General features: G+C 41.8%; 4 protein-coding genes across 4 annotated transcripts in view; 1 reads left to right on the forward strand and 3 right to left on the reverse strand.

The window, feature by feature from the left end:
* Positions 1 to 8,266: 8,266 nt before the first annotated feature.
* Positions 8,267 to 9,703, reverse strand: LOC132550834 (uncharacterized). Its single transcript, XM_060214927.1, has one exon. It carries the CDS (start codon positions 9,701 to 9,703, stop codon positions 8,267 to 8,269), a length of 1,437 nt encoding a protein of 478 aa, XP_060070910.1.
* Positions 9,704 to 17,701: 7,998 nt separating this feature from the next.
* On the reverse strand, positions 17,702 to 20,073 carry LOC132550836 (uncharacterized). Its single transcript, XM_060214928.1, has 2 exons — positions 20,038 to 20,073; positions 17,702 to 19,675 (listed from the first exon to the last, which is right to left on the reverse strand). The coding sequence occupies exons 1-2, from the start codon at positions 20,071 to 20,073 to the stop codon at positions 17,702 to 17,704; spliced, it is 2,010 nt and encodes a 669-aa protein (XP_060070911.1).
* A 505-nt stretch (positions 20,074 to 20,578) lies between these two features.
* Positions 20,579 to 21,820, reverse strand: LOC132550837 (uncharacterized). Its single transcript, XM_060214929.1, has one exon. It carries the CDS (start codon positions 21,818 to 21,820, stop codon positions 20,579 to 20,581), a length of 1,242 nt encoding a protein of 413 aa, XP_060070912.1.
* A 5,177-nt stretch (positions 21,821 to 26,997) lies between these two features.
* LOC132550838 (popeye domain-containing protein 3-like) overlaps positions 26,998 to 27,452 on the forward strand; it is a 40,135-nt gene continuing 39,680 nt past the window's right edge. Inside the window, exon 1 of the mRNA XM_060214930.1 lies at positions 26,998 to 27,235. Within this exon, the coding sequence (XP_060070913.1) occupies positions 26,998 to 27,235 (238 nt within the window). The remainder of the gene's footprint in view (positions 27,236 to 27,452) is intronic.

The following is a 27,452-nucleotide window of genomic DNA, read 5'->3' on the forward strand; positions in this document are numbered from 1 at the left end:
CACACTGTCTGGTCAAGTACTGGGCTAAATAGTGTGATACAAACAGGACTAGATGTACAAGTCACACTGTCTGGTCAAGTACTGGGCTAAATAGTGTGATACAACCAGGACTAGATGTACAAGTCTCACTGTCTGGTCAAGTACTGGAGTAAATAGTGTGATACAACCAGGACTAGATGTACAAGTCTCACTGTCTGGTCAAGTACTGGGCTAAATAGTGTGATACAAACAGGACTAGATGTACAAGTCTCTGACCATTTGGTGAAGATTGGTGAAGAACAGGGCCATGTGATGTGATACACCCAGGACTGCACATACAAATCTCACTGTCTGATCAAGTACCCAACTAAATAGTGTGATACACCCATGACCAGACATACAAATCTCACTTTCTGATCAAGTACAGAGATAAATAGTATGATACACCCATGACCAGACATACAAATCTCACTTTCTGATCAACTACAGGGCTAAATAGTATGATACACCCATGACCAGACATACAAATCTCACTGTCTGATCAAGTACAGAGTTAATAGTGTGATACACCCATGACCAGACATACACATCTCACTGTCTGATCAAGTATAGAGTTAACAGTGTGATACACCCACGACCAGACATACAAATCTCACTGCCTGATCAAGTACAGAGTTAATAGTGTGATACACCCACGACCAGACATACAAATCTCACTGCCTGATCAAGTATAGAGTTAACAGTGTGATACACCCACGACCAGACATACAAATCTCACTGTCTGATCAAGTACAGGGCTAAATAGTATGATACACCCATGACCAGACATACAAATCTCACTGTCTGATCAAGTACACAGATAAATAGTGTGAAACACCCATGACCAGACATACAAATCTCACTGTCTGATCAAGTACACAGATAAATAGTGTGATACACCCATGACCAGACATACACATCTCACTTTCTGATCAACTACAGGGATAAATAGTGTGATACACCCATGACCAGACATACACATCTCACTGTCTGATCAAGTACAGGGCTAAATAGTGTGATACACCCATGACCAGACATACACATCTCACTGTCTGATCAACTACAGGGATAAATAGTGTGAAACACCCATGACCAGACATACACATCTCACTGTCTGATCAAGTACAGGGCTAAATAGTATGATACACCCATGACCAGACATACACATCTCACTGTCTGATCAACTACAGGGATAAATAGTGTGAAACACCCATGACCAGACATACACATCTCACTGTCTGATCAAGTACAGGGCTAAATAGTGTGATACACCCATGACCAGACATACACATCTCACTGTCTGATCAAGTACAGGGCTAAATAGTGTGATACACCCATGACCAGACATACACATCTCACTGTCTGATCAAGTACAGGGCTAAATAGTGTGATACACCCATGACCAGACATACACATCTCACTGTCTGATCAAGTACAGGGCTAAATAGTATGATACACCCAGGACCACACATATAAATATCTCTATTTGATCATGCACAAGGTTACATAGTGTGATACGCCCAGGACCACACATATAAATATCTCTGTTTGATCATGCACAAGGTTACATAGTGTGATACACCCAGGACCACACATATAAATATCTCTGTTTGATCATGCACAAGGTTACATAGTGTGATACGCCCAGGACCACACATATAAATATCTCTGTTTGATCATGCACAAGGTTACAGTGTGATACGCCCAGGACCACACATATAAATATCTGTTTGATCATGCACAAGGTTACATAGTGTGATACGCCCAGGACCACACATATAAATTTGAGGTTTTTTAATGTAAAACCAATTTTCATGATGTAATACTTACCATAACTTTAGTATGCAAATACAGTACCTACACCCATCTTTGTATCCCAACAACAAAAGATTCAAAAGAAAAACAATCCCGCCCTCCCTACGATCCATGAGCCATCACGGCAGGAACGCAGAGTGATCTCCCTTCCTCTAATAACCTTTATGGCGTAAACCCCACAGAGGGGCAGCCAGGCAGATAAGGAAGAGGGGAGGATAGGGTGGGACTCCATAAAGTTATGGTAAGTATTACATCATGAAAATTGGTTTTACATTAAAAAACCTCAATTTCATTTCAGTAATAATTACCATAACTTTAGTATGCGAATTCGTCTTACCGTAGTGGTGACTAGAAGCCAGGCAGCCCCTTCAGCACAACCAAAGTAGTAGGGAGGGAGAACAGAGTGCTAAAGTGAAGGAAGGGACCTCTCTGTGAAAGAGCAGGTGTACCCACATGCCGCCGTACGGAAAGACATGGCCCGGGGCTAACGAGGAGGCCCAGCCACTGACTATGCCACCACCAAAGGTCCCAATGAATACAGGCCTTCTGAGTGGGAAGCTAGGGATCACAGATAAAAATCTGTTAAGGTATCCCTGCCCTGCCAGAATACTGCAGACATGACCTCCTGAAAGGAGGACTCATTGAGAGAAGGGCCCACGATGAAGCAAGGGCCCTGACCTCGTGAGACCGCGCTTTCACTCTCGCCCGAGCCAGATCATCAAAATGCTCGTAAGCATACTAAATCACCTGGCAAACCCACCTGGAAACCGACTGGGAGGAGATATCTCGTTGCCCCTGTTTAATGGGCAAAACAGACGGGATCGAGAGCCCCGCCCCCCCCTGGTTTTATCAAGATAAAACCTAAGAGCCCGACAAGGACAAAGCAACCTATCTCGCTCCTCCGAGCTAGTCACAGCCAGGATCCTGATGGGATCGTGCGAGAACCCCGGAACCTGATTCTTCGCTAAAAACAACTCTATTCATAGCAAAGCCTCTGATTAGGGCAGAAAGAGAGGAGGACTAACCGATCTCCTTCCTGCCATAACAAGCAAGAACTCTGGCAATAGCTGTACGATAGCCAGCAATAGTGCCAGGTGGCAGATAGCGGTACCTAAACAGAGAGATTAGGAATTCCGCAATCAAATGCAGAGGCTTCGAATGAATAAGCTTCCTTGCCGACACACCAATCACAGAAGATCATCCAACGTGACTGGTAGACGGCAGAAGAGGAAGCCCTGATTGATTGCTCAATGCAATCTGACACCTCTTGAGAAAAGCCTGCCTTGGCGTGGCTTCCAGAGATAGCCTCAGCGCGTGAAGGTGGAGGATCTCTGGTCAAGAGTGTGTCGTTCTGGGCCAAGGCTGGCGAAGGAGATTCGGTCTGGTGGGGAGAGCCAAGGGCTCCTCCACCAGAAACGACAAGAGCTCCTGAAACCAAGCTTGCCTCGGCCACAGAGGGGCTCTCAGAAGTAAGGAGCAGTGATGCTCCCAGAACTTCTGTAGAACCCTGCCCACCAGGTTGAAGGGAGGGAATGCATATGCATACGTCCCTTCCTATTCCAGAGAAAGGGTGTCCACAGCCCACGCCTTACGGTCTGGGACCGGGGAGACGAAGGTTAGCAGCTGGTTGTTCAGGGAAGTGGCAAACAGGTCTATAATAGGTCTGTCCCACGCCTGACAATTCCCCTTGAAAATCAAGGGACACAGCTGCCATTCCGTCAACACCGGCTGGTGGCGCCTGGAGAGTGGCCACCAACACACTCAGCCTGCCAGAAAGATGCTTGACCGCTATGGTCAACTGCATGTCCTGGCAGAGAAGATGGATGTGGATGGAAAGGGCACACAGGACATGAGACCTGGTGGCCCCTGTCTCTCCAGATACGCGACAACTGTTGTCGGTAGCCACACTTTGGACTGCAGGATACCCCTAAAGGACTGCAGAGCCAAATGAACAGTCTCATCTCGAGTACACTGATGTGCTCTGAGAGTTATTCGCCAGACCACTCCCCCATCGAGGTAAGCTCACATTCCTGTCATGAACGCGTCCATGAACAGGATCATAGAGGGGATAGGCTTGGTCAGAGGTACCCCATGGAAAACGTTCTCCTGAATGGTCCACCAGCAAGAGAACTCCCTGACCGACTGGGTAAGCGGGATCCAGGCCTCCTGGATGACGGAACCCAGTCAGACAGGAGGAACATCTGGAGAGGTCCGATGTGAATCCTCCCTAGGGGGACCACATATGCCAAGGAGTTGAGATACCCCAGAAAACTGAGGAACCAATGTACCTGGACAAGTGACCAAGTGATGAAAGTCAGAGCCAGAGCCCTGACCTTCTCAAACTTCTCCAGAGGTGGAAGGGCTAAGCCCCGAACCATGTCAAAATGGTTCCCCAGGAAGAAGAAGTCCTAATATGAAGGAACCTCTGACTTCTCTCTGGAAGGAATGAAGCCGACTCTGAGCAAGAGTTTCAGGACCAGACGAGTGTCCTTCACTAACGATTCCCACACCAAAAGAGGCATGAGGGAGTCGTCGAAATAGATGTGGACGTCTATTCTGCAGGAGTGAAGGAAACACCAGCAGCAACTTGGTGAACACCAAAGGAGCTGTCGTGAGCCCCAAGGGCATCTCTGCCTTGGCAGCATGGTCCCTACTTCCTCCTGGAGCACCCGTGCCCTTTCTGAATCCCCGGGAGGAGGAAAGAAACAAAAACGGCCAGGAGGCGAGGGACGAATCCTGAAGAAGGGGAATACCTAGACCCTCCCTGACCACCGACAAAAGCCCAAGCGTCCTCTGTAATATCCTGCCACTAGGAAAGGAAAGCAGAGAGACGTCCGCCCACAGGGAGTTCCGGATGGGGCAGATCGAGCCCCTGCCAGACCAGAGAATCGTCTGCCCACCCGGAGCCTGAGCCTGCAGGAGAAGGACATGAGCCCGGGAAAGGAGAACCACCGTCCACCCGGCCATACCCTTCGCCTTTAGCGGCCAAGAAGCAGAAATAGTCAGGAACCCTTCTTCTTGCCCCCAGGAGGTTTCTTACCCTTCCTACCCTTCCCCTTGTTGCCGTTGAAGTGAGGTTGGGACTTGGGCTGTGCAGAAAACTGAGCAGCCGAAGACTTCGCCTTCTTCTTAGGAGGCACTGACCCCTGCGAGGCACTGGCCTTCTCAGCCTGAAACCTCTTCACCAGAAGTGCTGAGGCGACCGAGTCCTCCTTCATATCCTTCTGAACCCAAGGAAGAGCTCCCCTGAACAGGGTAGAGCCCTAGAAGGGGGCATTCAACAAGCGGAAACGGTAGGGTTACTGGACTGGGCGGAATTTCAGAACTGAAAACTGCCTAGCCAACACGGCATTGACGAGCAGAGAACCTGCAAGGCTGCCGTGTCCTGTATGTCGGCTGTTCTGTCTCGGATAACCGACACTCAGGCAAATCGGATACCCTGTATAGACAAACTGTCAGGAAGTCTATGTATGACAGAACTTGGATGGAGAGGTGCAACATTCTCTCCCATCCTGTGGTGCTCTTTGGGATCGAGCACCACCTGGTCCACTGATTTGCCGGGCCAGGCAGCCAGCTGTCTCAACTCCAGCTGTGCTGGTTGAGAGGCCAGCTGCCCATCATGTGTGGCATAGTCGGAAGCTGAAGCCTCCGACAATTCACCAACACTGAGCTGCAGACCGACAAACCCGAGAGCACGGGTAGAGAAGGAGTCCTTCTCTAAAACCGGAGCCCGGGCCGTGGCCAGAACCGAAGACATGATATTGCCTTCTGGCAGAGACCGATCTGAGCGAACGGAAGCCCGAGGAGCCACCAGGGAACCCAGAAGGATGGTGGATTCAGGCGCCGACGATGCTGAGGCGGTGGGCAAACCTCCGCCCTGAGAATCCGGGAGATGTTGGCCCGGAGGACCCGCATCCCAGAAAGCACATGCTGAGCCTCAGCTTCAGCAGTCTCAGGGCCATCTTCCCCTTGTGAACCCTCTTGGCCCAGGAGAAAGATGAATGACATCGTCTTCCTCTGCCGAGCCCGCACCCTCGATGTCCATCTCCTCCTCAATAGAGACCGAAGTCCCCTTGGGAGGAACAGGGGCCGCCAGAGGAGCCATCTCCGCAGAGGGGAACTCCTCTTTATGGCATTTGGACGCAGCGCGACCAACAGCTGTAGCTGTAGGCTTGGGTCGGAGACCCGAAGCCGACCCCTGGGAACAGGAGACCGACGGGTCCGCGCTGGAGGCGGAAGTCCTTAAGGTCTGGCAAACCTTTATAGGACCGGCCAACAAGGCCCCCGAAGTAGCAGAACATTGGGGGGATTCCGCACTGCTATAACATCTCCTAGAGGAGAGACCAACCCCTATGGGTTCCACGAGTGAAGACCCATGGGGTAAAAACCCAAACCCCTGAGGGAATGGGAACGGTCCAGCGGGCCGGGAGTGACCCCAGAACTGGCCAAGATGGCCTGCCTGAGTCTGGGGCTGGACATCCTGTCCAAAGGACCAGGATGAACCGCCACTCCCACCAGGTGGAAACCCAGACATGTACAGGCTAAGCCCGTAACTGCTGAGTAACTGTTGGTACCCAAAACCATCCGCAGGTTGGCCTGGGCGACCCAGGAATAAGTGCCCGCAGGCACCCCTACTCCCTGAGCCCGGGGGAAAGGGAGACCGGAAACCGGACTCCTGGCCTGAAGCCCCAAACCCTTGGAGGAAAACCCCCTGGGAAACCCTGCACTGGGAAATCTGGATTGGGACGGAAGTCCCAGAGCCAGAAGCCTGTGAGGGTGGGAAAACAGACCCCGCGCTGACACCAGGATTAGTGAACTCAAGTGTCACTAATCCCCGTAGCCACAGACAATCCTGACAAAAAGTCTGTGGCCCCTGAACCTATACCCGAAGGCACAGTTCCGGAGTCAAAGCGGCCCCCACCAACGACGCCACCTGGCGTGCCGAGGTCCCTGAAGGAATCAGAGACCTCGACCGGAAGTCCCTTTCCGACGGTAACACCGCCGCCTATCGAGAGCTACCGGCCAATTCGACCCTTGACTGCGCCGAGTCAGGGTCGGGCTGCCCCCCCCCCCTACTCCAGGACGCACCTGGACAGGGGGAGCCACCCCCTGCTGAAGGGCGGAGCTCGGTGGAACGAGAGCACCCCCAGCAGGAACGCTCTGGTTCAGAACTTCAGGAGGGAGGTCTTAAAAAGCTTACTTCCCTTACCGGAAGAAGAGGACGAATCCCTCTTCCGGCGGAAAGTTAGCTGGAAAGGCATGGAAGCCTAAGCAGCAGACTCCATGTGCAAACAAAGTTCACATAGTGAGGTCTGGCTGTAATGTCGGCAAATGGGACAGGTATCATGGGGTTCCCATTATCTATAGAAATAGGAACATCCATGCGCTGACCCCCGACGTAAACCCGGCACCTTTATCCAGCATCGAAACAATAAAAAATTGTAACAATGAAAACAAGGATAAAAAGTTTTCTAACAATCAAAAAACTACGAACGAGATCATAAAACCTACCGTACGCAGCAAGATTGTACTGCAAAAAAAGAAAACGGTCGTACAAAACGGTCGACAAAGCAGCAAGAAAACAATTTCAACTTCACGAAAATCCGAGTGACGAGACAAGTAGTCACTCACTCGAACACGCGGAGTAAAAACACGGCCGGAAACGAAGTTCTCGAACAATCAAAAAACTACGAACGAGAGCACAAAGCCTACCGTACGCAGCAAGATTGCACTGCATAAATAAAACGACCGTACAACACGGCCGACAAAGCAGCAAGAAAACAAATTCCAACTTCACGCAAATCCGAGCAACGAGACAAGTAGTCACGCACTCGAATACGTGGAGGAAAAAACGGCCGGAAATACGGTCAAAATAAACAAATGACAATACTTAATTTCACAATATAAGTTGGGAGATGGGTTTATAGACTACTAATAGAGTAACAATATACTCAAACGACAATGGCAGTACGAAGAGAAGGAGTAAGAAAAGCACTTAGCTCAGACACCTCCGCACTCGTCGGCAGCCATAAAGGTAAGAGGAAGGGAGATCACTCTGCGTTCCTGCCGTGATGGCTCATGGATCGTAGGGAGGGCGGGATTGTTTTTCTTTTGAATCTTTTGTTGTTGGGATACAAAGATGGGTGTAGGTACTGTATTTGCATACTAAAGTTATGGTAATTATTACTGAAATGAAATACCATTTTATATATTGGTAAATCTGCTGTATAGCATTTGTTTCCTGTAGATACTCAATAAGTCAAAACAAACAAAGATATCATTTGTAATCAACTTTAGTATAAACAACCAAACATCTTCAAAAACAAATACTGATATCGATCTCGGATATAAATATTTTCAATAAATAAATTTGCTGAGCAATTTGAATAAACATAAATTATATAAATCTTTATTTCTCGGTGAAAAATATTGTTTAGTGGTATCGAATTGCTCCATTGTTTACAGAACTGATATCCTCTATTTCAACCTGAGTGTTGTGATGTTTTGAACTCAATTCGTTACCAATAGCAACTATTTCCGAATCACTGTTTGTGATGTCATTTACTGGATTTTCAAATTTTTTGTTTGGAATGGCGGTATCGGAACCGTTTGTGTTGTCGTCTGCTGTACTTCCTCCAAACATTCCCGGGAAATCGAAAAGAAATATCTGTTTCCTTGTACTGAACAGTCGAGTAAGGATGATACTCAGGAGAGAACTATCTACCTTGTCATCCTCAGCTGTCTCGTCCAACATTCTCATCTGTTCAGCTGCTGGAAGAGATCTGTACAAGAACGCAGATGCCACCCATGGTCTCATAACTGCATGAAGTGTGAAGTTATTTCGTCGAATCAACATAAGCCTGGTGTCTAGGACCTTCTGATTCTGGTACAAACAAGGCTCTTCATCAAATAAAGCAAATATGTTTTCATTGACACCTCGTTCTTCAATTGTCTCCTCGCTCATGGGTAACTGGATAGATTTACCTTTAATTCCTTTCACAATTTTCTTGAATGTGGCTGAGGAATTGAAGCGGATTGATTCATTTATCCACAGTACAAAGTCGTGAGTTTGAAGGACAAACTGAATCAGCGCAGGTTTGTATATACTTTCATATTTTCTTTTCCCTTGTGGATCTGCTGAAGTGATGTTGGCGTCATTGGTACCGGTTTCACATGCTTGAAGTTGTTTCGCCGGGTAGGTTTGAACATCACAAAAACTACAATTACTGACAATGGTTTTGTGATGTTCCACTGATAATCCGAAATCGAAAAAGACTGCTTCCATTTTTGGAAACGCTTTATGAAGAACTGTTTTGATGTTTTCAATTAAGCCCATAACATCCGGAAAGGAATGGTCTGTTACCGCAGTGACCAAAATCGGGTACTTGGAAAATTTATCTCGCTTCTTTGTGAAAGATTTGATAGAAAACCCTGGTAACTTTGTAAGTCTGGCTATTCCGTCTGTGTCCAAGGATAAATTTCCCAAACATTCGTCCTGGATTCCTAATGAGTAATTCTCAACGTATGCAAGATTTTCTGTTATTGTTGCCTCAAATTCCGCATGACATTCCATTGGCAATGTGATGTTGATATCGTGCTGTTGAAATCCGTTAAAATGTACTTCCCAACTGTCTACTGCTTCGTCAGCCCATTTATCCCCGTTACCAAAACCGTAGCTAAAATAGTACCCGAGTACACAGCAGACGACAAACAGGACCATGCGCAGGAATACAAGAACCTTGAACCAGTTTTTGGACGTGACCTTGGCAAAGGTCAGTTCTTCGTGTTGTTCTTCCAGGTCCTTGCTGCATTTTCGGCAACAAGACACGAGCTTGATGCCTATGAAGACAAAGAGGATGAGAAATATCATGATTTTGGATGTCTATCCCACGCCGATGTTCTCAAGGGTGCTCGATTTGGCGGCGCATCACCTGTCGACGGAAAATTGGTCGATATTAGTCACTGTATATGCTAGAAGTGATACTACCTCAAGTAACAGGACGTTGTAAGTGTTAAATCTCTATCATTGTTATCTCATGTAATGTTATTGTTAGGTTTTCAGTACTTTCACATAACGTGATATTATTTCCGCGAGGCTCAATTTCCGTTAATTTGTAAAATATATATATGTTTCGTTGGCACTTGATTTCGTGGATAATTAGCACTCATGAAATACATTGGTATTAATTTGATACAAATTCTATTAAATTCGCGGATATATTAGTTCGTCACCTTGAGAATTCCTACGAAACGTCAACAAAAGTGAAGAGCCACAAAGCGTGACAGTATCCCCCTCGACCGGCTTTTGGTTAAAACTGACTTTGTTTCCATGACAACAGAAAAATATATAAAAATCGCAACCTCGTCAACAGCAAACAGACACAACTAGAACACTAGCCTGATATATTTAATCAAAGCTTTGTCGAAATCAGTTGAACAGTTGAACAGTTTCCAAGTTGTAGCCGGAAACACCCCAAACTCTTCCGAGAGGAACACATTTCGCGGGGATGATAAAACAATGATGATAGGTGTAAATATGAACGTAATATATTGCTAAATATTTGTTTCACAATTTCGACAGAAAGTGTAAACGAAACTTGTATGGGATCTGACATCCTCAACTGAGTTCCAGTTTTCTAGGTCGCTTTTACAGGGAAGTTTTACGGTCGCGATAATGATCTCATCGGGAAATATTCTACTTCCTTGTGCGACATCGAAGTCGGACGTATGTGATGTTCGTTAGATTACCTGGTGATTCTATATTTGGTCACCTTATTCTCATAGGGGGACGTGACATTACATGATTGATTTGACCAATATTTGCATTGCGATGTCCCCGATGAAGCAGAAGACGCTTACTCCTCCGGAACACCATACATTATTCTTATTGTACTTTTCAGGAGCCTCAATATAACATTTTTTTTTCATGATTTGCTTTCGTTTCATTTGGTTTCGTCGAAATCATTTACACGGCAGTATTTTCTTTCTTTATTTTACACGTCCTCCTTCACTATCTGAGACCGGCTGCAATATATTAATCACCTTGACGAGTGCCACACATCTTCAATTCTTTTGATTAACACAAAATATACAAGACTCTTCTACAACCTTTGTTTTGTTGTACCGTGATTTGATGCGAACCAGTCTTAATAATAATCTACGTATAATAATCTACGAGTATTTATGGTACAAATAAACAAACTATGTTTCTAATCTACAGGTAATTCAATAATCTTGTTCATCAGCCTCTCGGCCGTTTCCGTCAACTCCACGTGAGTTAACGGGAACGGCCGAGAGGCTGGTGAACAAGGTTAAAAACTTAGGAACACAAATATCTTCTTTTTTTCTAACTAAAATTGGAAAATAAAACAATGAAAAAACCGCTGGTAAATGAATCAAACTTTGAACAGCATAAGATAGATTTATACGTATTCTTGGATTTTTTTTATATGTCAACACAGCAAGAATTTGAGTCTGTGTATAATAAAGGTTTAATGCTTATGTATCGGTAACCTCTAAATTAGAAACAATTCAAATTATGGAAATAATTTTCACATGTGTTTTGAAAAGTGTTCTTAAAACATGGTATTCTTTTAGATATGTATACAAGTTCTCGGAAACAAATAATTTTTGTTTATTTTTAAATAGCATTATGAAAAAATATATGATATGGAGAAAATCTGAGACTTTGCTTGTACGATATCATATATATATATGACAATATGGGACTACTTAACGTTCCAGAAAAACAACAAGAAACGAAAACAATATCAAAAGAACGATTTACAATACAAAAAAATGATACACAATACAGAATTGTTCACACAACAATATAATATACATACCTTGATTTACAGTGCTTGGTCCAACTTGTCGACACCGTTTCGGCCGATCGGGCCGTTACGATGGTGAAGACTACTTTAACGAACACTCCCCGTGTATTTTCTGGATCTCGTGATATAGCTGTAAGCACCCGTCTCCTTCACACTAGTGCTCGACCCCCCGGGGTAATACGGGTCGTCCATCAATCACTCCTGAGTTCACACGACTTACAGGTACCTACACAGGTGCTAATTTGCATCTTCCTGGTATGATCTGTGACTTTTTGATAGGATATCCAGTTTAAGATGTCATTTTGACCCCGGAATTTATTATACATATATTCGGTTCTTCCAAGCTTTACATCTTCCATAGAAATGACCAGGTCACCAATCTCTATTTAGTCCCCAAAGTCACGGAGTTTAAGAATTTATATGTGCTATGAGCATGACAAATTTGTGTTCATGATATAAAATAATGTTATGTAATACTTGTAATAAGACGTGTTTGGGGTTTTCATAGAAATAGTGCCTCCAGACATCATAAATGTAATATTTCTCTTTTGCGATCCGAGGGAATTCTACAAAATGATATCTCGGGATCATTGAAGTTGTATAATGTAATTTAATTCTAAATTTTACATTGCCGTGGTGTATTTTATGCTAAATATCGAAGACGCTTTTCATTTTTGTGTTTTGTACAATCCTTTGTGATTGCAGGTGGTAGACATTACTGTTGGACTAATGCCTCGATGTTTTTTCCGTAATACATCATGTTTAGGTATAATTCAAATAAATAGTGAGACATGCCAAAGCCTATGAAAAAAGGTGTTTCGTGCTCTAGGCTCATCGCCCAGTATAAAATTAGATCAGGGCTGGTCAAAACGTTTTCAGTATAATTTTACCGGGTGAGGTGTCATATGCTATCGCATTCAGGCTGTTATATTTCAGTATAAAATTTCACCAAACAAACTTCCATCAATGGCCTAATTATTGATTGGCGCCGTCTTCAAATTGTACCATAATGCATTCGTTCACCCGTCCTGAACGGGTGAAAAACGGCCCAGGCCGAGCGGCTCTAAAGTGACATAATCAGAAACCCTAAAGAAGAAACAACGAAATTTCAAATCTGAGTGGACGAAGGAATTTCCACGGGTTAAATATGACGAGGATAAAGATCAAATGTATTGTACCACTTGTCGTGAATTTCCTACCATTGCAGACAAGGATATTGACCTTTTTAAGGAAACAAGGGATGCAGGAAATTTTGGGAAAGAAACCTCTTATTCATCACAACAAGTCCAAACAACATGTAAAGTGTCATGAAAAGAAACTTGGTAGTCGACCAAATTATGTTGGGCCTTTGAAAAATATCCCTTACTCTAAGTGATAACATACAAAAACAAATTTGCTGTCTGTTCAACACTGCATTTTATGTTGCAAAGCAGGGTCAGTCCTTTAAATCATTTCACGGTCTTTGTGATTTACAGGAAAAAAATGGGGTAGATCTTTGTCCAAAGTTTAAAAATGATAAGGTATGTGCGACCTTCATAAAATCAATAGCTGAAACTGAAGTCGAATCTGTTGTGGATGAGTTGAAGGAAACTAGGTTTATTTGTATTTTGTTTGATGGTAGTACAGATGATGGAATAGTAGAGCAAGAGGCAGTGTTTGTTAGGTTTTTGGATTCTCAATCAGGCTATCCAAAAACACATTTTATGAGACGTAGATGCACTTGAAAATGCTACTGAGGTGGTATTGTTAGGCGTTGAGAAGGGTTTGCTGGCTGGGTTATCTCAGACTGATATTGAAAACAAACTAGTTGGCTGCAATTTTGACGGTGCTGCCATAATGATGGGCAAAAAATCAGGTGTTGCTACAAAGTTAACAAGAGAAAGTTCCCCATCAGTTAGCAATCCATTGCGTTGCATATAACTTGGAACGTGGTGTTATGAATGCTTTAAAGACAGTTCCATATTTGCAGCAATTTGACAATGTTGTTAAAAGTATATTTAAATATTACAATTATTCTAAAAAAAACGGAGGGAACTCAAAGCTATCTGTGGAATCATTGATGAGAACCAGGCATATTTCAGTGGAGTACAGCAAATCCGTTGGTCAGCCAGTAGGCACAGGTCTTTGATTGCTCTTGAGAAGCACTATGCTGCTGCTGTCTACCACTTAGAACAAGTTGGTCAAGGATCTAGAGAAGATACAGCAAACTCTGGAGGTCTGTTAACAGAATTAAAACCAGACAAGTTTATGAAGTTTTTATATTTCTTGCTTGGTGTTACCTCAGTTTTGAAAAATCTCGGTGAGAGCTACCAAAGGGATGACTTGTTGTTCGGAAGTTGGAGTTGGCATGTTGGGAATTGTCAGAATTAACAGAAAATGGTCTGTCATCATCAAAGTACTTCAGTAAGTTTGAACATAATTACACGGATGGTGTTTTAAAATGTGGACATGACTCAAAACAGTCAGTTTCTCTCTCTAAACTCGGAATAGATTTGCAGTCAACATTCACTAAATTTCTTGACAGTGCCATTCAATATATCAGTGATAGATTTGGATCTTTGCAGGCTCCTCCTTACAGTTGTTTTCATGTTTTGACCAAACTTTATTGCCAGTCTCTGAGATTGATTTAAGATCATTTGGCAATGAACAAGTTTCTGATCTATTGGTGCACTTTGCTCCATGTTTAAGTGTGCAGGGATGTTCAGAGGCTTCTAAACAGTGGCTAGAATTGAAACTGCGGTTGAACAGACAGCGAACAACAAGTCCTCAAATCGCTTATGCTAATTTGTTGACACTTAATCTAGACAATTTGAAGTCCAATCTAGTCCCTGTGAACATTATGATGACACTCTCCCCTTGCACAGCACTCTGTGAAAGAGCATTTAGTGTCAAAACTACATATAGATCTCAGATGAATCAGGTTACCCTGCAAAATTTAATGAGGATCAAACTGATGCCAGACACTTTGTCTACTTTTCAAGCTGACAAAGCAGTTGTCTACTTTTCAAGCTGACAAAGCAGTCTACACTTGGATTTTTTTCTGCTAAAACAAGGAGACATCTCACCAACAGTCTGAGAGAAAAACATTGATCAGCTACCTGAAATTGAAGTTGTATCTGATGATGAATAAACTGAATGATTACAAATAAAAATGACACTATACTTATGTAGCTCAGCTAAGTTGTTTATACCTTAGCTAATTAGCCATGATCAACAAAGGAAACCAATAATTAAAATGTTAATTGATACCATGTTTTGTTATGTATACTGTACTGATCATACATAATACATGGGACTTGTAGATTTGATCTCAGGACGAGTGGTTCTTATACTTGGCTCGTCCTGTTGGACGAGTGTGTTTTCAAAAATTGTTCTCACCCTGTCTTGGTGTCACGAGGACAAAATCCCTAAATAAATCTTACAATCCTATGTGACATGTGTTTGTGTCCCGTTTGTTTATTAGTTAAAGAAGGTTTCTCCACTAGGGATACTTATTTTGTCTCTGTTTTGTATAGCGTTTAGCAATGAACATTCTCGGATGGAAGGAAATACCACGACACGGGAGCAAAAAAAAAACTGTTTTAAAGTGAATTTATCAACGCGAATGATGACCGCATACAGTAGTATTGAATTTTGAAACTGAATTTTCAACATCTTCCAACCTGTGGAAATTTTTTTAAATTAGTTAATTATCTAGTGTTTTTTTTAACAATATCTTACGCTTTCGTTAATCAATGTAGACAACAAAAAATGTTTATACAACGATGTCGTCTGGACAGAATGTCTTCCAGCTTTAATCAAGGATGTGTGTCACCTGTGCCTGTAGCTGTATATAGTAGCTGTATGTGTGATCTCGGGAAGTACTTCCCTACCGTCAGTCCATTCTGTTTAGGGGTGAAAAGTCCCATCAGTCTTTGTGTCCGTGGTGTAACTTGTCGATACGTCTAGATCTAGTTTAGGGCGACAGCTTGTGTCCCGGAAGTTAGTTACAATAAATTAACTTAAACTTTTTATCACATTTATAACTGCAATGGTAAAATTGCAGAAGCTGTCGAGCATATTATTAAATACATACACATGTCATTCTCCCTCAATTCAAATGATCGTGTTTTTTTTAATAAGCAGGCCGTGGATATCAATTTCATATTCATGTGCAACAAATTTTACTTACTAATTTTTTTTTGATGAAGTCGGATGAAGAAGCATAGGGGCATCGTACCTGTGTTGTTTTATGTTCTGTTCTGATTTGTCTTCGTTTTTTTGGGGTTTTGTGTTTGTTTGTTTTTCTCATTCGTATCTTGTTTGTTTTTTTTTATGGCTATTTTTTTTAACTTTTGGGATTTGACCCTCTCATTCTTTGGACTTTCCTTTATCGCGTGACGTTTGAAATGTTTTAGACGACTTTTTGTATACACGTACACAGGGACTTGGTAAGGATATACAAGTTTTACAAAGACTATAATAGTCACTATGTTAGATATATATGCGGAGCATGGGTCGGGAATTCGTACCAACGGTCCCTGTGTAGGATATATTTTCAACTCAGTCCTTCGTTGATTTATAAATGAGAGCTTGGGTAGTCTTCTAGAATTAAAAACTTTGCATAGCATACAATTTCATAAAAAAAATCTCACAATATGTCAATTTTTTCTCTCTCTCTCATACTTCAGGGGATAGTATTCTTAAACATTATCATCACCATAGACATCTTGAAACAGATCGTTGCTCATTTAAAAAGCAAAATCAAATTTAACATAACTCACAAAATTTACATTTTTACAGGTTTTAAATTAAAAATTTGGAAAAAAAATCATATAAAGGCCATTTTGTTGCGCTATTCATGACGTAATGCTATTGTTCATATTATGACATCACAATAGATTTTTACGGGTGCTGCCAATGAAAAACGCTCCAGGGTATATAACACTAGCAAAAATATCACGTGGGTGAATTCAGCTGTTAACAAGCTGTTTATATGATACGCTATGTTATATGATTTAAAGTACATCTTTTATCGTGTGACGTCAATATCATGAAACTTGATAGGTGAGAACTCTATATCAACAAATTTAGAATTTATCACGATTTTAAAAAACACGTGTATAAATAGGTTCGATTTTTAAGTTGATAAACATGTATAATAACGAGTCCAGTGTTTCAGCTATATTTAAAACATGGATTATTGGAGCATATGAGCTTTGTCAGCAAATTCACTCGTTCACTCGTTGGATCGGAATGAAATGTAACACAGTGTGTATACACAATTTCTGATTACTATACTGTAATCTTTTGTTACGCAACACCATATGGTGGTTTTGAGAGCGTCAATTTCAGGGTACACTGATCATATATGCTCCTTTTGTAAATCTTGAACAATATATGCAACTGGTATAATACACAGCTTACAACATATCAAGATATGTGGATTTATCATTACGTGTATGTCTCAGACATGAGCCCTCAGCATCATCCCAGCCTGAACCCTTGCAGGAACCCTCAGCATAATCTCAGTCTGAACCCTTGCAGGAACCCTCAGCATAATCTCAGTCTGAACCCTTGCAAGAACCCCCAGCATCATCTCAGCCTGAACACTTGCATGAACTCCCAGCTTCATCTAACGCTGAACTCTCAGCATCATCTCAGCCTGAACCCTCGCATGAACTCTCAGCTTCATCTAACGCTGAACCCTTGCAGGAACCCTCAGCATAATCTCAGTCTGAACCCTTGCAAGAACCCCCAGCATCATCTCAGCCTGAACCCTCGCATGAACTCTCAGCTTCATCTAACGCTGAACCCTTGCATGAACTCTCAGCATCATCCCAGCCTGAACCCTTGCAGGAACCCTCAGCATAATCTCAGTCTGAACCCTTGCTGGAACCCTCAGCATCATCCCAGTCTGAACACTTGCAGGAACCCTCAGCATCATCCCAGCCTGAACCCTTGCAGGAACCCTCAGCATCATCCCACTCTGAACCCTTGCATGAACTCTCAGCATCATCCCACTCTGAACCCTTGCATGAACTCTCAGCATCATCTCAGCCTGAACCCTTGCATGAACTCTCAGCATCATCCCACTCTGAACCCTTGCATGAACTCTCAGCTTCATCCCAGCCTGAACCCTTGCAGGAACCCTCAGCATCATCCCACTCTGAACCCTTGCAGGAACCCTCAGCATCATCCCAGTCTGAACCCTTGCAGGAACCCTCAGCATCATCCCACTCTGAACCCTTGCATGAACTCTCAGCATCATCCCACTCTGAACCCTTGCATGAACTCTCAGCTTCATCTAACGCCGAACCCTTGCAGGAACCCTCAGCATCATCCCAGTCTGAACCCTTGCAAGAACCCTCAGCATCATCCCACTCTGAACCCTTGCAGGAACCCTCAGCATCATCCCACTCTGAACCCTTGCATGAACTCTCAGCATCATCCCACTCTGAACCCTTGCATGAACTCTCAGCATCATCCCACTCTGAACCCTTGCATGAACTCTCAGCATCATCCCAGTCTGAACCCTTGCAGGAACCCTCAGCATCATCCCACTCTGAACCCTTGCATGAACTCTCAGCATCATCCCAGCCTGAACCCTTGCAGGAACCCTCAGCATCATCCCAGTCTGAACCCTTGCAAGAACCCTCAGCATCATCCCACTCTGAACCCTTGCAGGAACCCTCAGCATCATCCCACTCTGAACCCTTGCATGAACTCTCAGCTTCATCTAACGCTGAACCCTTGCAGGAACCCTCAGCATCATCCCAGTCTGAACCCTTGCAAGAACCCTCAGCATCATCCCAGCCTGAACCCTTGCAGGAACCCTCAGCATCATCCCACTCTGAACCCTTGCATGAACTCTCAGCATCATCCCACTCTGAACCCTTGCATGAACTCTCAGCTTCATCTAACGCTGAACCCTTGCAGGAACCCTCAGCATCATCCCAGTCTGGACCCATGCATGAACCCTCAGCATCATCCCAGCCTGAACCCATGCACGAACCCTCAGCATCATCCCAGTCTGGACCCATGCACGAACCCTCAGCATCATCCCAGTCTGGACCCATGCACGAACCCTCAGCATCATCCCAGTTTGAACCCTTGCAGGAACTCTCAGGATCATCCAACTCTGAACCCTTGCAGGAACTCTCAGCTTCATCTAACGCTGAACCCTTGCAGGAACCCTCAGCATCATCCCACTCTGAACCCTTGCATGAACTCTCAGCATCATCCCACTCTGAACCCTTGCAGGAACCCTCAGCATCATCCCACTCTGAACCCTTGCATGAACTCTCAGCTTCATCCCAACCAGAACCCTTGCATGAACCCTCAGCATCATTCCAGTCTGAACCCTTGCATGAACCCTCAGCATCATCCCAGCCTGAACCCTTGCAGGAACCCTCAGCATCATCTAACTCTGAATCCTTGCATGAACCCTTAGCAGCATCATCCCAGCCTGAACCCTTGCTGGAACCCTCAGCATTATCCCAGTCTGAACCCTTGCTGGAACCCTCAGCATTATCCCAGTCTGAACCCTTGCTGGAACCCTCAGCATCATCCCAGCCTGAACCCTTGCTGGAACCTTCAGCATTATCCCAGTCTGAACCCTTGCTGGAACCCTCAGCATTATCCCAGTCTGAACCCTTGCTGGAACCCTCAGCATCACCCCAGCCTGAACCCTTGCTGGAACCCTCAGCATTATCCCAGTCTGAACCCTTGCTGGAACCCTCAGCATCATCCCAGCCTGAACCCTTGCTGGAACCTTCAGCATTATCCCAGTCTGAACCCTTGCTGGAACCCTCAGCATTATCCCAGTCTGAACCCTTGCTGGAACCCTCAGCATCACCCCAGCCTGAACCCTTGCTGGAACCCTCAGCATTATCCCAGTCTGAACCCTTGCTGGAACCCTCAGCATTATCCCAGTCTGAACCCTTGCATGAACCCTTAGCAGTATCATCCCAGCTTGAACCCTTGCACGAACCCACAGCATTATCCCGGTCTGAACCCGTGCAGGAACCCTAAGCATCATCCCAACCAGAACCCAATTCTGTTCCACTGCTATCAGAAGACGGATTTACATACATACTAGCTACTTAATTCTGAATCCTTTTAATTTTTTTCATAACGTACTCACTGCAATATATATTAACGAAATAAAATTTAAACTAAATTAAAGAATAATCAATGTTTTAGTAAATCATAAAGGATCTATTTTTGATTGATGGATTATTATTAATTTTGGCCACGCTTTTATTTTCAGAAATATTTATGAGAACTAGTTTTTCTCATATAGCCAGGTCGCGAAATTTAAATCTAAGATTCTAAAATAATCGACTGAATGGTATAAAGGTAATTCATTAGTGAAATGCATGGTTATTACTAGTGTTGAGCGATGACCCTGCATTTGTGACGTCATTATCATAACACTCGAGACTGCGGGAAAACACTACAAGGTCTTGTCAACATAGTATTTCATTTATTTCAGATACCAAACTTGATATGAAAATTATAACAAAATATAGATATTTATCGATGTTGTATAATTTTGGAAATCTTGATTAAATCTCTCTCTCTCTCTCTCTCTCTCTCTCTCTCTCTCTCTCTCTCTCTCTCTCTCTCTCTCTCTCTCTCTCTCTCTCTCTCTCTCTCTCTCTCTCTCTCTCTCTCTCTCTCTCTCTCTCTCTCTCTCTCTCTCTCTCTCTCTCTCTCTCTCTCTGTCTCTGTCTCTGTCTCTCTCTGTCCCCCCCTCTCTCTCTCTCTCTGTTCCCCCCTCTCTCTCTAATAAGATGCCAGCTTTAAAAGATAAGATATAAAAAAAAGTTATTTATACGCTTATTTTCTTTCAATAAATAGAAATAATCGTCATTTTCATAAAAAGTGCCATGTAAAGCATTTCCTTATTTGCATTGTTCTGTTTGCGACTACTTAAGCTGTTTTTTAAGCTGTTCAAAATAATGTGACTGTGCATTTCGCTGAATATGAAGAACTGGCGCCACATCAAATTCAACTACTCTCCTTTGTTCATGGAAAAGACGGTTAATGATAATACCTAATATTGATTGATCAAATCGATGACACCTGTGGAACTTTCTATTTCCAATACATCCAAGATAGAAATTACTATTCTTAAAAGTCATGCAATTGTAGGTAAGACCACACGAAACCCATGGTTTCATTAAGTATTCCAAAGTGAACCTGTTCCGACTTATTACAATCCATGTCGCCTCTACTTCAGGTAGATTGAACAGGCAGGGATCTTCTTTGAGAAAATCAAAACTGATCTTTGACGTTCTTTCACAAACGGCACCGGCTCCATGCATTGCTTGAATGCCTCTTTGTCTTGTACGGAAACTGACTTCATCCAAAGAAGTTCCTTCGTAGACCACAGAAGCGTCCATCCACATAACTAAATCATATTCCTTTAGAACTGTTTGTATCAAAATTGGTTTCCAAGCAAACCCTCTTTTCTCTGCTGCGTGTGGAGGATATTTCGACGACTCATATATCCTTACTTCACATTTACAATATGTACTCAACTCCGTCCTTTGTGCGTCCGTCAAACCAATATCAAAATATATCAATTTGAGATCAGGATGGATATTAAGCAGTTGATGATATGTTTTAATCATTCCTTGGGATTCTTTATAATGATTTGACGATGCGGCTGTCACAAATACGGGATATTTCCTTGGGTTCAACACGGGTTTGGATAATTTTTCAATCCCTTTTTCGTCCAGTGATAATTCTTCGAGGTATTTCTCGGGCACATTCAAAGGATAATTTGAAATGACCTCCATGTTCCCGTCTAATGTTTCTTCGAATTTTTTATCACATTTTATTTCGGGGTAGCTATTTCTTGTCCAGTTCATGTTATACTTTCGGAATAAGTGTTGGTAATATTGGTGCCATGTGTTCTTAGGCTTGTAACCCCACGCGGACAATTTGACTAGATCCAAGTCCTGTGTAAAATCGGGAATAAAGTCTGGATCTTCGTAAACGATGTCTTTCTTAATTGAGTTAAGTCCAACATTAAGAGTATCATCTTCAGTGTTATCACTCTGAAATCTAGGAGGAAACTCGGTCACGAAAAACAACGCGATACTTGTTAAACTCAACAGCAATAAAGTCCGTCTTTTAAGATATCGGCTCAATCGAAACCTCATTTTGTTCAGATCCAAATTGATAACAATAATATCTTGTTTGATCCTAGATTAATTCAGTTCTAGTTGTTTTTTTAAACTGAAAATAAAAATAAACAAGAATAAGTTATTCGGAAATAAAATATTTTAAAAAATAAAACAAAAACAAACTAGAAAAAACTAGATGAATAAAAATGGTTTATCCATTAATTTGAATTAACCTATATTTAGTATTGTGAGTGTTAGTCATCGGTATCATATACTTAGCAGCTCCTCGATATAAATCTGGTAACCGTATTATCAATATTCGTAACGTGACTATTGATAATCGTGATAAACGCAGTTATTGTGAACATCGATATTTAAACTATACTAAATAGAGGTTGGATTTGTGTGCTTTTAATGAAGTTCGATCGCGCCTATGAATTTCTAGAATTCTAGAAAATGCTGTTTTAGCGGTATTGAGCTGGAAGTTTTCCCCGCAGGAACAAGTACATTCCACGTCACTTCTAAGGGAATTCCTTTGTCTGCATGATAACCAAAGTAAAGCAAATAATAAAATAAAAAATTATGTATCAAATCTCGTTGAATTTTCTCAAATTGCCCTTTTCTCTTAAAAACGGATGAAGAAATTGAATTTCCTAATAAGGAGTTTGCGTAACTAACCATATAAATATCTGTATTTTTTTAAAGAAGTTAAATATAGCACAAAGTTGCTATAAATAATGGATTTGGAAGCCAATTTAAAATATCATTGAAATATCATTATGATTTACTTACCATAAATGCCATGTACTGATCCAGTGTAAAGGCCAAGTGGAGTGGAGTACATTTGACAGAAGTACACTGGTCAGCCGGTAAGTACCGGGTAGTGATGTTACAGCCCGGGGTCACTCCGGACATGGCATATATTGGCCTTAACGGCCTGAAGTGATTAATAAATATGTTAACAGAACCATGATGCTCTTTATTCAAGATCTACAAGCATTTTCCTGGTTTGAAGGCAGGTATTACTATGGGTTCCATATTGGTAGGAGAAATACTTTTTAAGGCGATTAACTCTATAACGATGACCCAATGCCGAATTCCTTAACGCCCTCTTTTTAACTTTCTTTTTACTTCTACATTTGAAAAGGTGCAGATTTTCACCCGTGTAATCTAGTGTTGTTTTCTTTCTTTATTTTAACGTAAAATATCTGCCCACAAAAATGTATGAATTCACAGTAATATTGCAGTAAGTATATCGACAGTAGTCAACTTACATGTGTACGTCATTAAATTATATTTTATTTTGAAAGTTTTTTTGTTTTGTTTTTGTATTCTTGTTTTTTATGTTTTTGTTCTTAAAACAAGATAAAAAGAATTAACTATCAGTAACCGAACATTTACAAAAATGCATATAAGTTGCTAATCGGTTAGAGTGTTGACCTCAGGTGATTACCCGTGGCGGCTTTGAGTTCTCAGTCTAGGCTGACCTGTGGGCACCATACGTTCCGCTACTAGCTCTCTGGCATGCGACGGGCTTCCTGTATGTGATTCATTGAGGTTGCTGCCAGCCTCGACAAAGAGGCTCCGTCTCAAAACGATACTGGCTGTTTACAGACAAGTAAAGCAAACAAACACACAGAAGCAATAGCACATCTTGGCCATTTATCTGTGTGTTTTTTTTTCATTTCGGAAATCACACACATTATCGGTGAACTTTGTTGATGTACTTAACTGTATGGGGAATTAGACAGCCGAACGTGTTCCTTGTTTCTGTTCATATTAGCGACATACGGAATTGATGGTAAATTATTCACGTCCGTGTATATTTTGATTTAAAAATGCATTAGGGGATTCAAAAGGCGAAGATATTGTCTAGAACTGTTTTAAAGGCACTGTTCTGTCGACCTTTTATTCAAATGCCCTCAAAACTTCGGAATATTAGGGTTGCAATGTTAGTGTACCACGAAAAAATGAAAGTGCATATGATACTGATAAACCTCCGAACAGTATTTAACAATTAGTTCATATATATAGTACTATCCGCAATTTACAGCGGAGCCGATTACATCTGATGACTTACATTACAAGCGCTCCACCCTCCAAGTTGTTTCACCGGGTTGTTGGTGTCCACTTCTTTCTTGAGTACAATTTTATCTTGTAGCCAAACTTGACTTTTTTAAAACTGACGATCAGTTAACAGATTTTTCAACAGTTATCGATTTTCCTCTCCAGATGTTGATTTCAATCTTACTCTATTATGATTAAACGAGTCAGAAATAGATATATGCTTTTGATGTCTTCTCGAACCTACACGTATACTTCAATAGTTTCTTAACATGTTTCTGGTCGACAAACAATTTTAGAGATATTAAGAGATAGCTTCCAAATTGATTGTGATTATTCTAGATGTCCGAGATGCAACATGTTTACGTAATGTTGATATGGAGAAGCGAGGGACTCGCGAAACACGTAATTATGTGTAATAACGATTTACACAACATATGATGATTGATCTATATAAAGTTATGACAAAGGGTTTCGGAAGTTGCAGGTTAACAGCATTTTTACGACATGTAACTTTATTTAAGGATTTCGAAAGTAAAATAAACGTTTTCATTACAGATGACAACGGAAGTCCTCTATCAGAGCGGATTCCCCCCCCCCCCCCCACTCTCTCTCTCTCTATATATATACACTTAAAAATATATCTCTTTTGTCATTGTTAAAATAACCTGAGACTGGGACAATGCTGAAGGGATACAATGATGTGCACATAGGATTTTCCTGGGGACAGAAGGACAGGGTCCCAACTTACCTTCCAACAAGGTGATCGTGAAGTTTTTGGGTGAAGGGCTTTACAGGATTACAAGAGGATAGCGGTCTCTTTTGTGAACAAAGAAGCATGACCCAACGGGCCAAAATGAAGGCATTTAACATTCCCAAAATAGATATTTATCAAATTTGGTCTGAAACATATTTAGGGGCATTTAACATTCCCAAAATAGATATTCATCAAATTTGGTCTGAAACATATTTAGGGGCATTTAACATTCCCAAAATAGATATTCATCAAATTTGGTCTGAAACATATTTAGGGGCACAAATCTTAAATTATTTAAACAAGAGGTAAATGACAAGAGCTTTACATTATTTATTGGGAATTTTCAAGGATTAAAAAAAAAATGGGGAGTTTGGTGTGTTAGGCGTCTATTTGGGTAAAGGGCTGGGCTTTTTTCTACCAGGGTATTCAGTTTGCTTTGATATTGTGCAAAAACATGTGAATTTTGTCCGAATGGTTTTGACTTGGAACAGAGACGTAAATATCACCCTCTTTATGTAGATTTCTGCTTGATGTCAAACCAGTAGGGTTGAGGTAGGGATGAAGTTATTTCAACCCGATTGCGTAAATATAATGCAATCAAGAAGTCTCCACGTTGGCTGTAAACATCTTTGATTATACTTCATGAAACTGGGACAATTTTTCATTGGTTGTAGACAAGCATTTTGTATATTAATTAATTGTATGCCAGGTCTAGCGAAGTACTAAATGAACGGGCGTTGTCTCCCTTCCCTCAGTCTTAAAACCGCGGCAAGTCGACAGGAAGTTGATGCTGCTGCATCAAGAAATATGGCGGGAGCCGTGTAAGGATGACTGTTGCGTCCTTCGAGTAACTTCTGTCTGCATTACCGCCTCCGAAGATAAGAGCAGTCATGGTGTTATTGGAATTAGCAGATTCACTAACAAAGGTAACTGAATCAATTATTTAGAATATCTTTCTATTGATAGTAACTCATAAAATTTTGGCGAAACGTTGAAGGTAGATATTGGTCAAGGGAGAGCATTCGATTAATATTGATCATGATGAACATGCAACGATATACTGATATTAACCATTATTCTCAATGTCGCAAAATATGAAATAGCTTGATAAACTCGCTAAAATTTGCTATCGAGTGAACCCTTTTTTTTTAATTACAGTAAAATATTTCGTTACAATACATAATCAAGTAAAAGTGCTTTGCTGTGACATTCTGGCCGTTACAATGCATATTCTCAAAATTGAAATAAATAAATGAAAAAAAGTGAATTGACATGTAATTATTAAAGGTGAAATCTTATAAAAATCATGAATTGTTAATGATCCAGAAATTTAGAATTAAATAATCTTTTCTTCTCTTAGGAATTTTGTATTTTGAGTAAAATATATTTTTCAATATTTAAAAATTGATGATTTTTGGCGTTATCAAATGTTCTTAGATGTGGGGAAAAAATTCACAAGTGATTATTTCAGTATTATGTAAAGATTCTTTATACACAACCAGGAATTTTAATATGTGACGTTTCGGTGACCAGTACGATCCGTACGCTGTCACCTTCCTCAGACAAATGACCAGTAAATGATGTACACAAAGGTGTGATATGTGTACGAGTTGTCGTGGAATAGCGTCGATTTCGAACATGCTGACAAGTGCCGAAATGACTGTTAGCAAATAGTAAAACCATTCGACTACACTTATTTTATTACTTGGTCATAGATGTGCGAGAGTCTATGAGCCCCCTCATCTCGGTTCAGAACTGCCCCGCTGCGGCGTATCCAGATGGCTTCTTTGATCTGTCGCTTCAGAAGATGGTTCTCCCTATCGAGCACCTTTGAGTTTTCCCAGTCAATCACATGGTTTTCCTGCATGGCATGGTCATTGATTGCCGATTTGTTTATCTGGGACTCCGACTGCTTCCTCTCTGATCGGGTGAACTTCTTTTCCTCTTGTCTTTCAGTGTCTTTCCGGTGCTCCCCTAGGTGAACCCCAAATCGCCTTCCAGTCTCTCCAATATATGACACGTCACAGTTTTTGCACCCGATCTTGTATATGTTCTGAACCGAGATGAGGGGGCTCATAGACTCTCGAACATCTATGACCAAGTAATAAAATAAGCGTAGTGGAAAGGTTTTACGACAACTCGTACACATATCACACCTTTGTGTACATCCTTTACTGGTCATTTGTCTGAGGAAGGTGACAGCGTACGTATCGTACTAGTCACCGAAACGTCACATATTAAAATTCCTGGTTGTGTATAAAGAATCTTTACATAATCCTTACTTTCCAACCTGACGAAAATGTTCAGTATGATTATTTCAGTCTTTTTAAAAGTGTTTTAAATATTTCAGAAATTTAGAATACAATTGTCTCTCTTTTTTGTTATTTAGGAAATGTTTTCTTATGAGGCTGGTAAGAACAGCACCAAGACCAATCTACTCATCTTTGATGCCATTCTTCCAAATGCAAGTGTGTTTCTTGGCAATATAACTGAGACAGTGATTGGCTGTTTTTCCTGGTCGTCATCCAATCATTTCCTATTCCAAGTTGCCAATGTTGTTATTTTGATTGGCCTGTGTTCACCAGACAGGAAAAATGGAGTTCTTTTCATGCACAGTAGTTTTGTGCTTGGTAAGTGTATATATATATACATTCACAAAAACAAAATTGAACAAAAATCTCCTAGATTGGAATTCAGTCTTTTATTATCTAGATTTTACTTACCAAATTAAGCAAGACAAAGGGAGCCATGCTTTGAAAATTAGCAAACTTATTTTTTCATGTTTATTTTTCGTGTTTGTCATTGTTCCACGTTTTGAGTTTATAATATTTGTGTGTTTACAAAAGG

This window comes from Ylistrum balloti, unplaced genomic scaffold (assembly GCF_031769215.1).
Source record: "Ylistrum balloti isolate Yb309-2 unplaced genomic scaffold, AGI_CSIRO_Ybal_v1 Utg370152, whole genome shotgun sequence".
Taxonomy (NCBI): domain Eukaryota; kingdom Metazoa; phylum Mollusca; class Bivalvia; order Pectinida; family Pectinidae; genus Ylistrum; species Ylistrum balloti.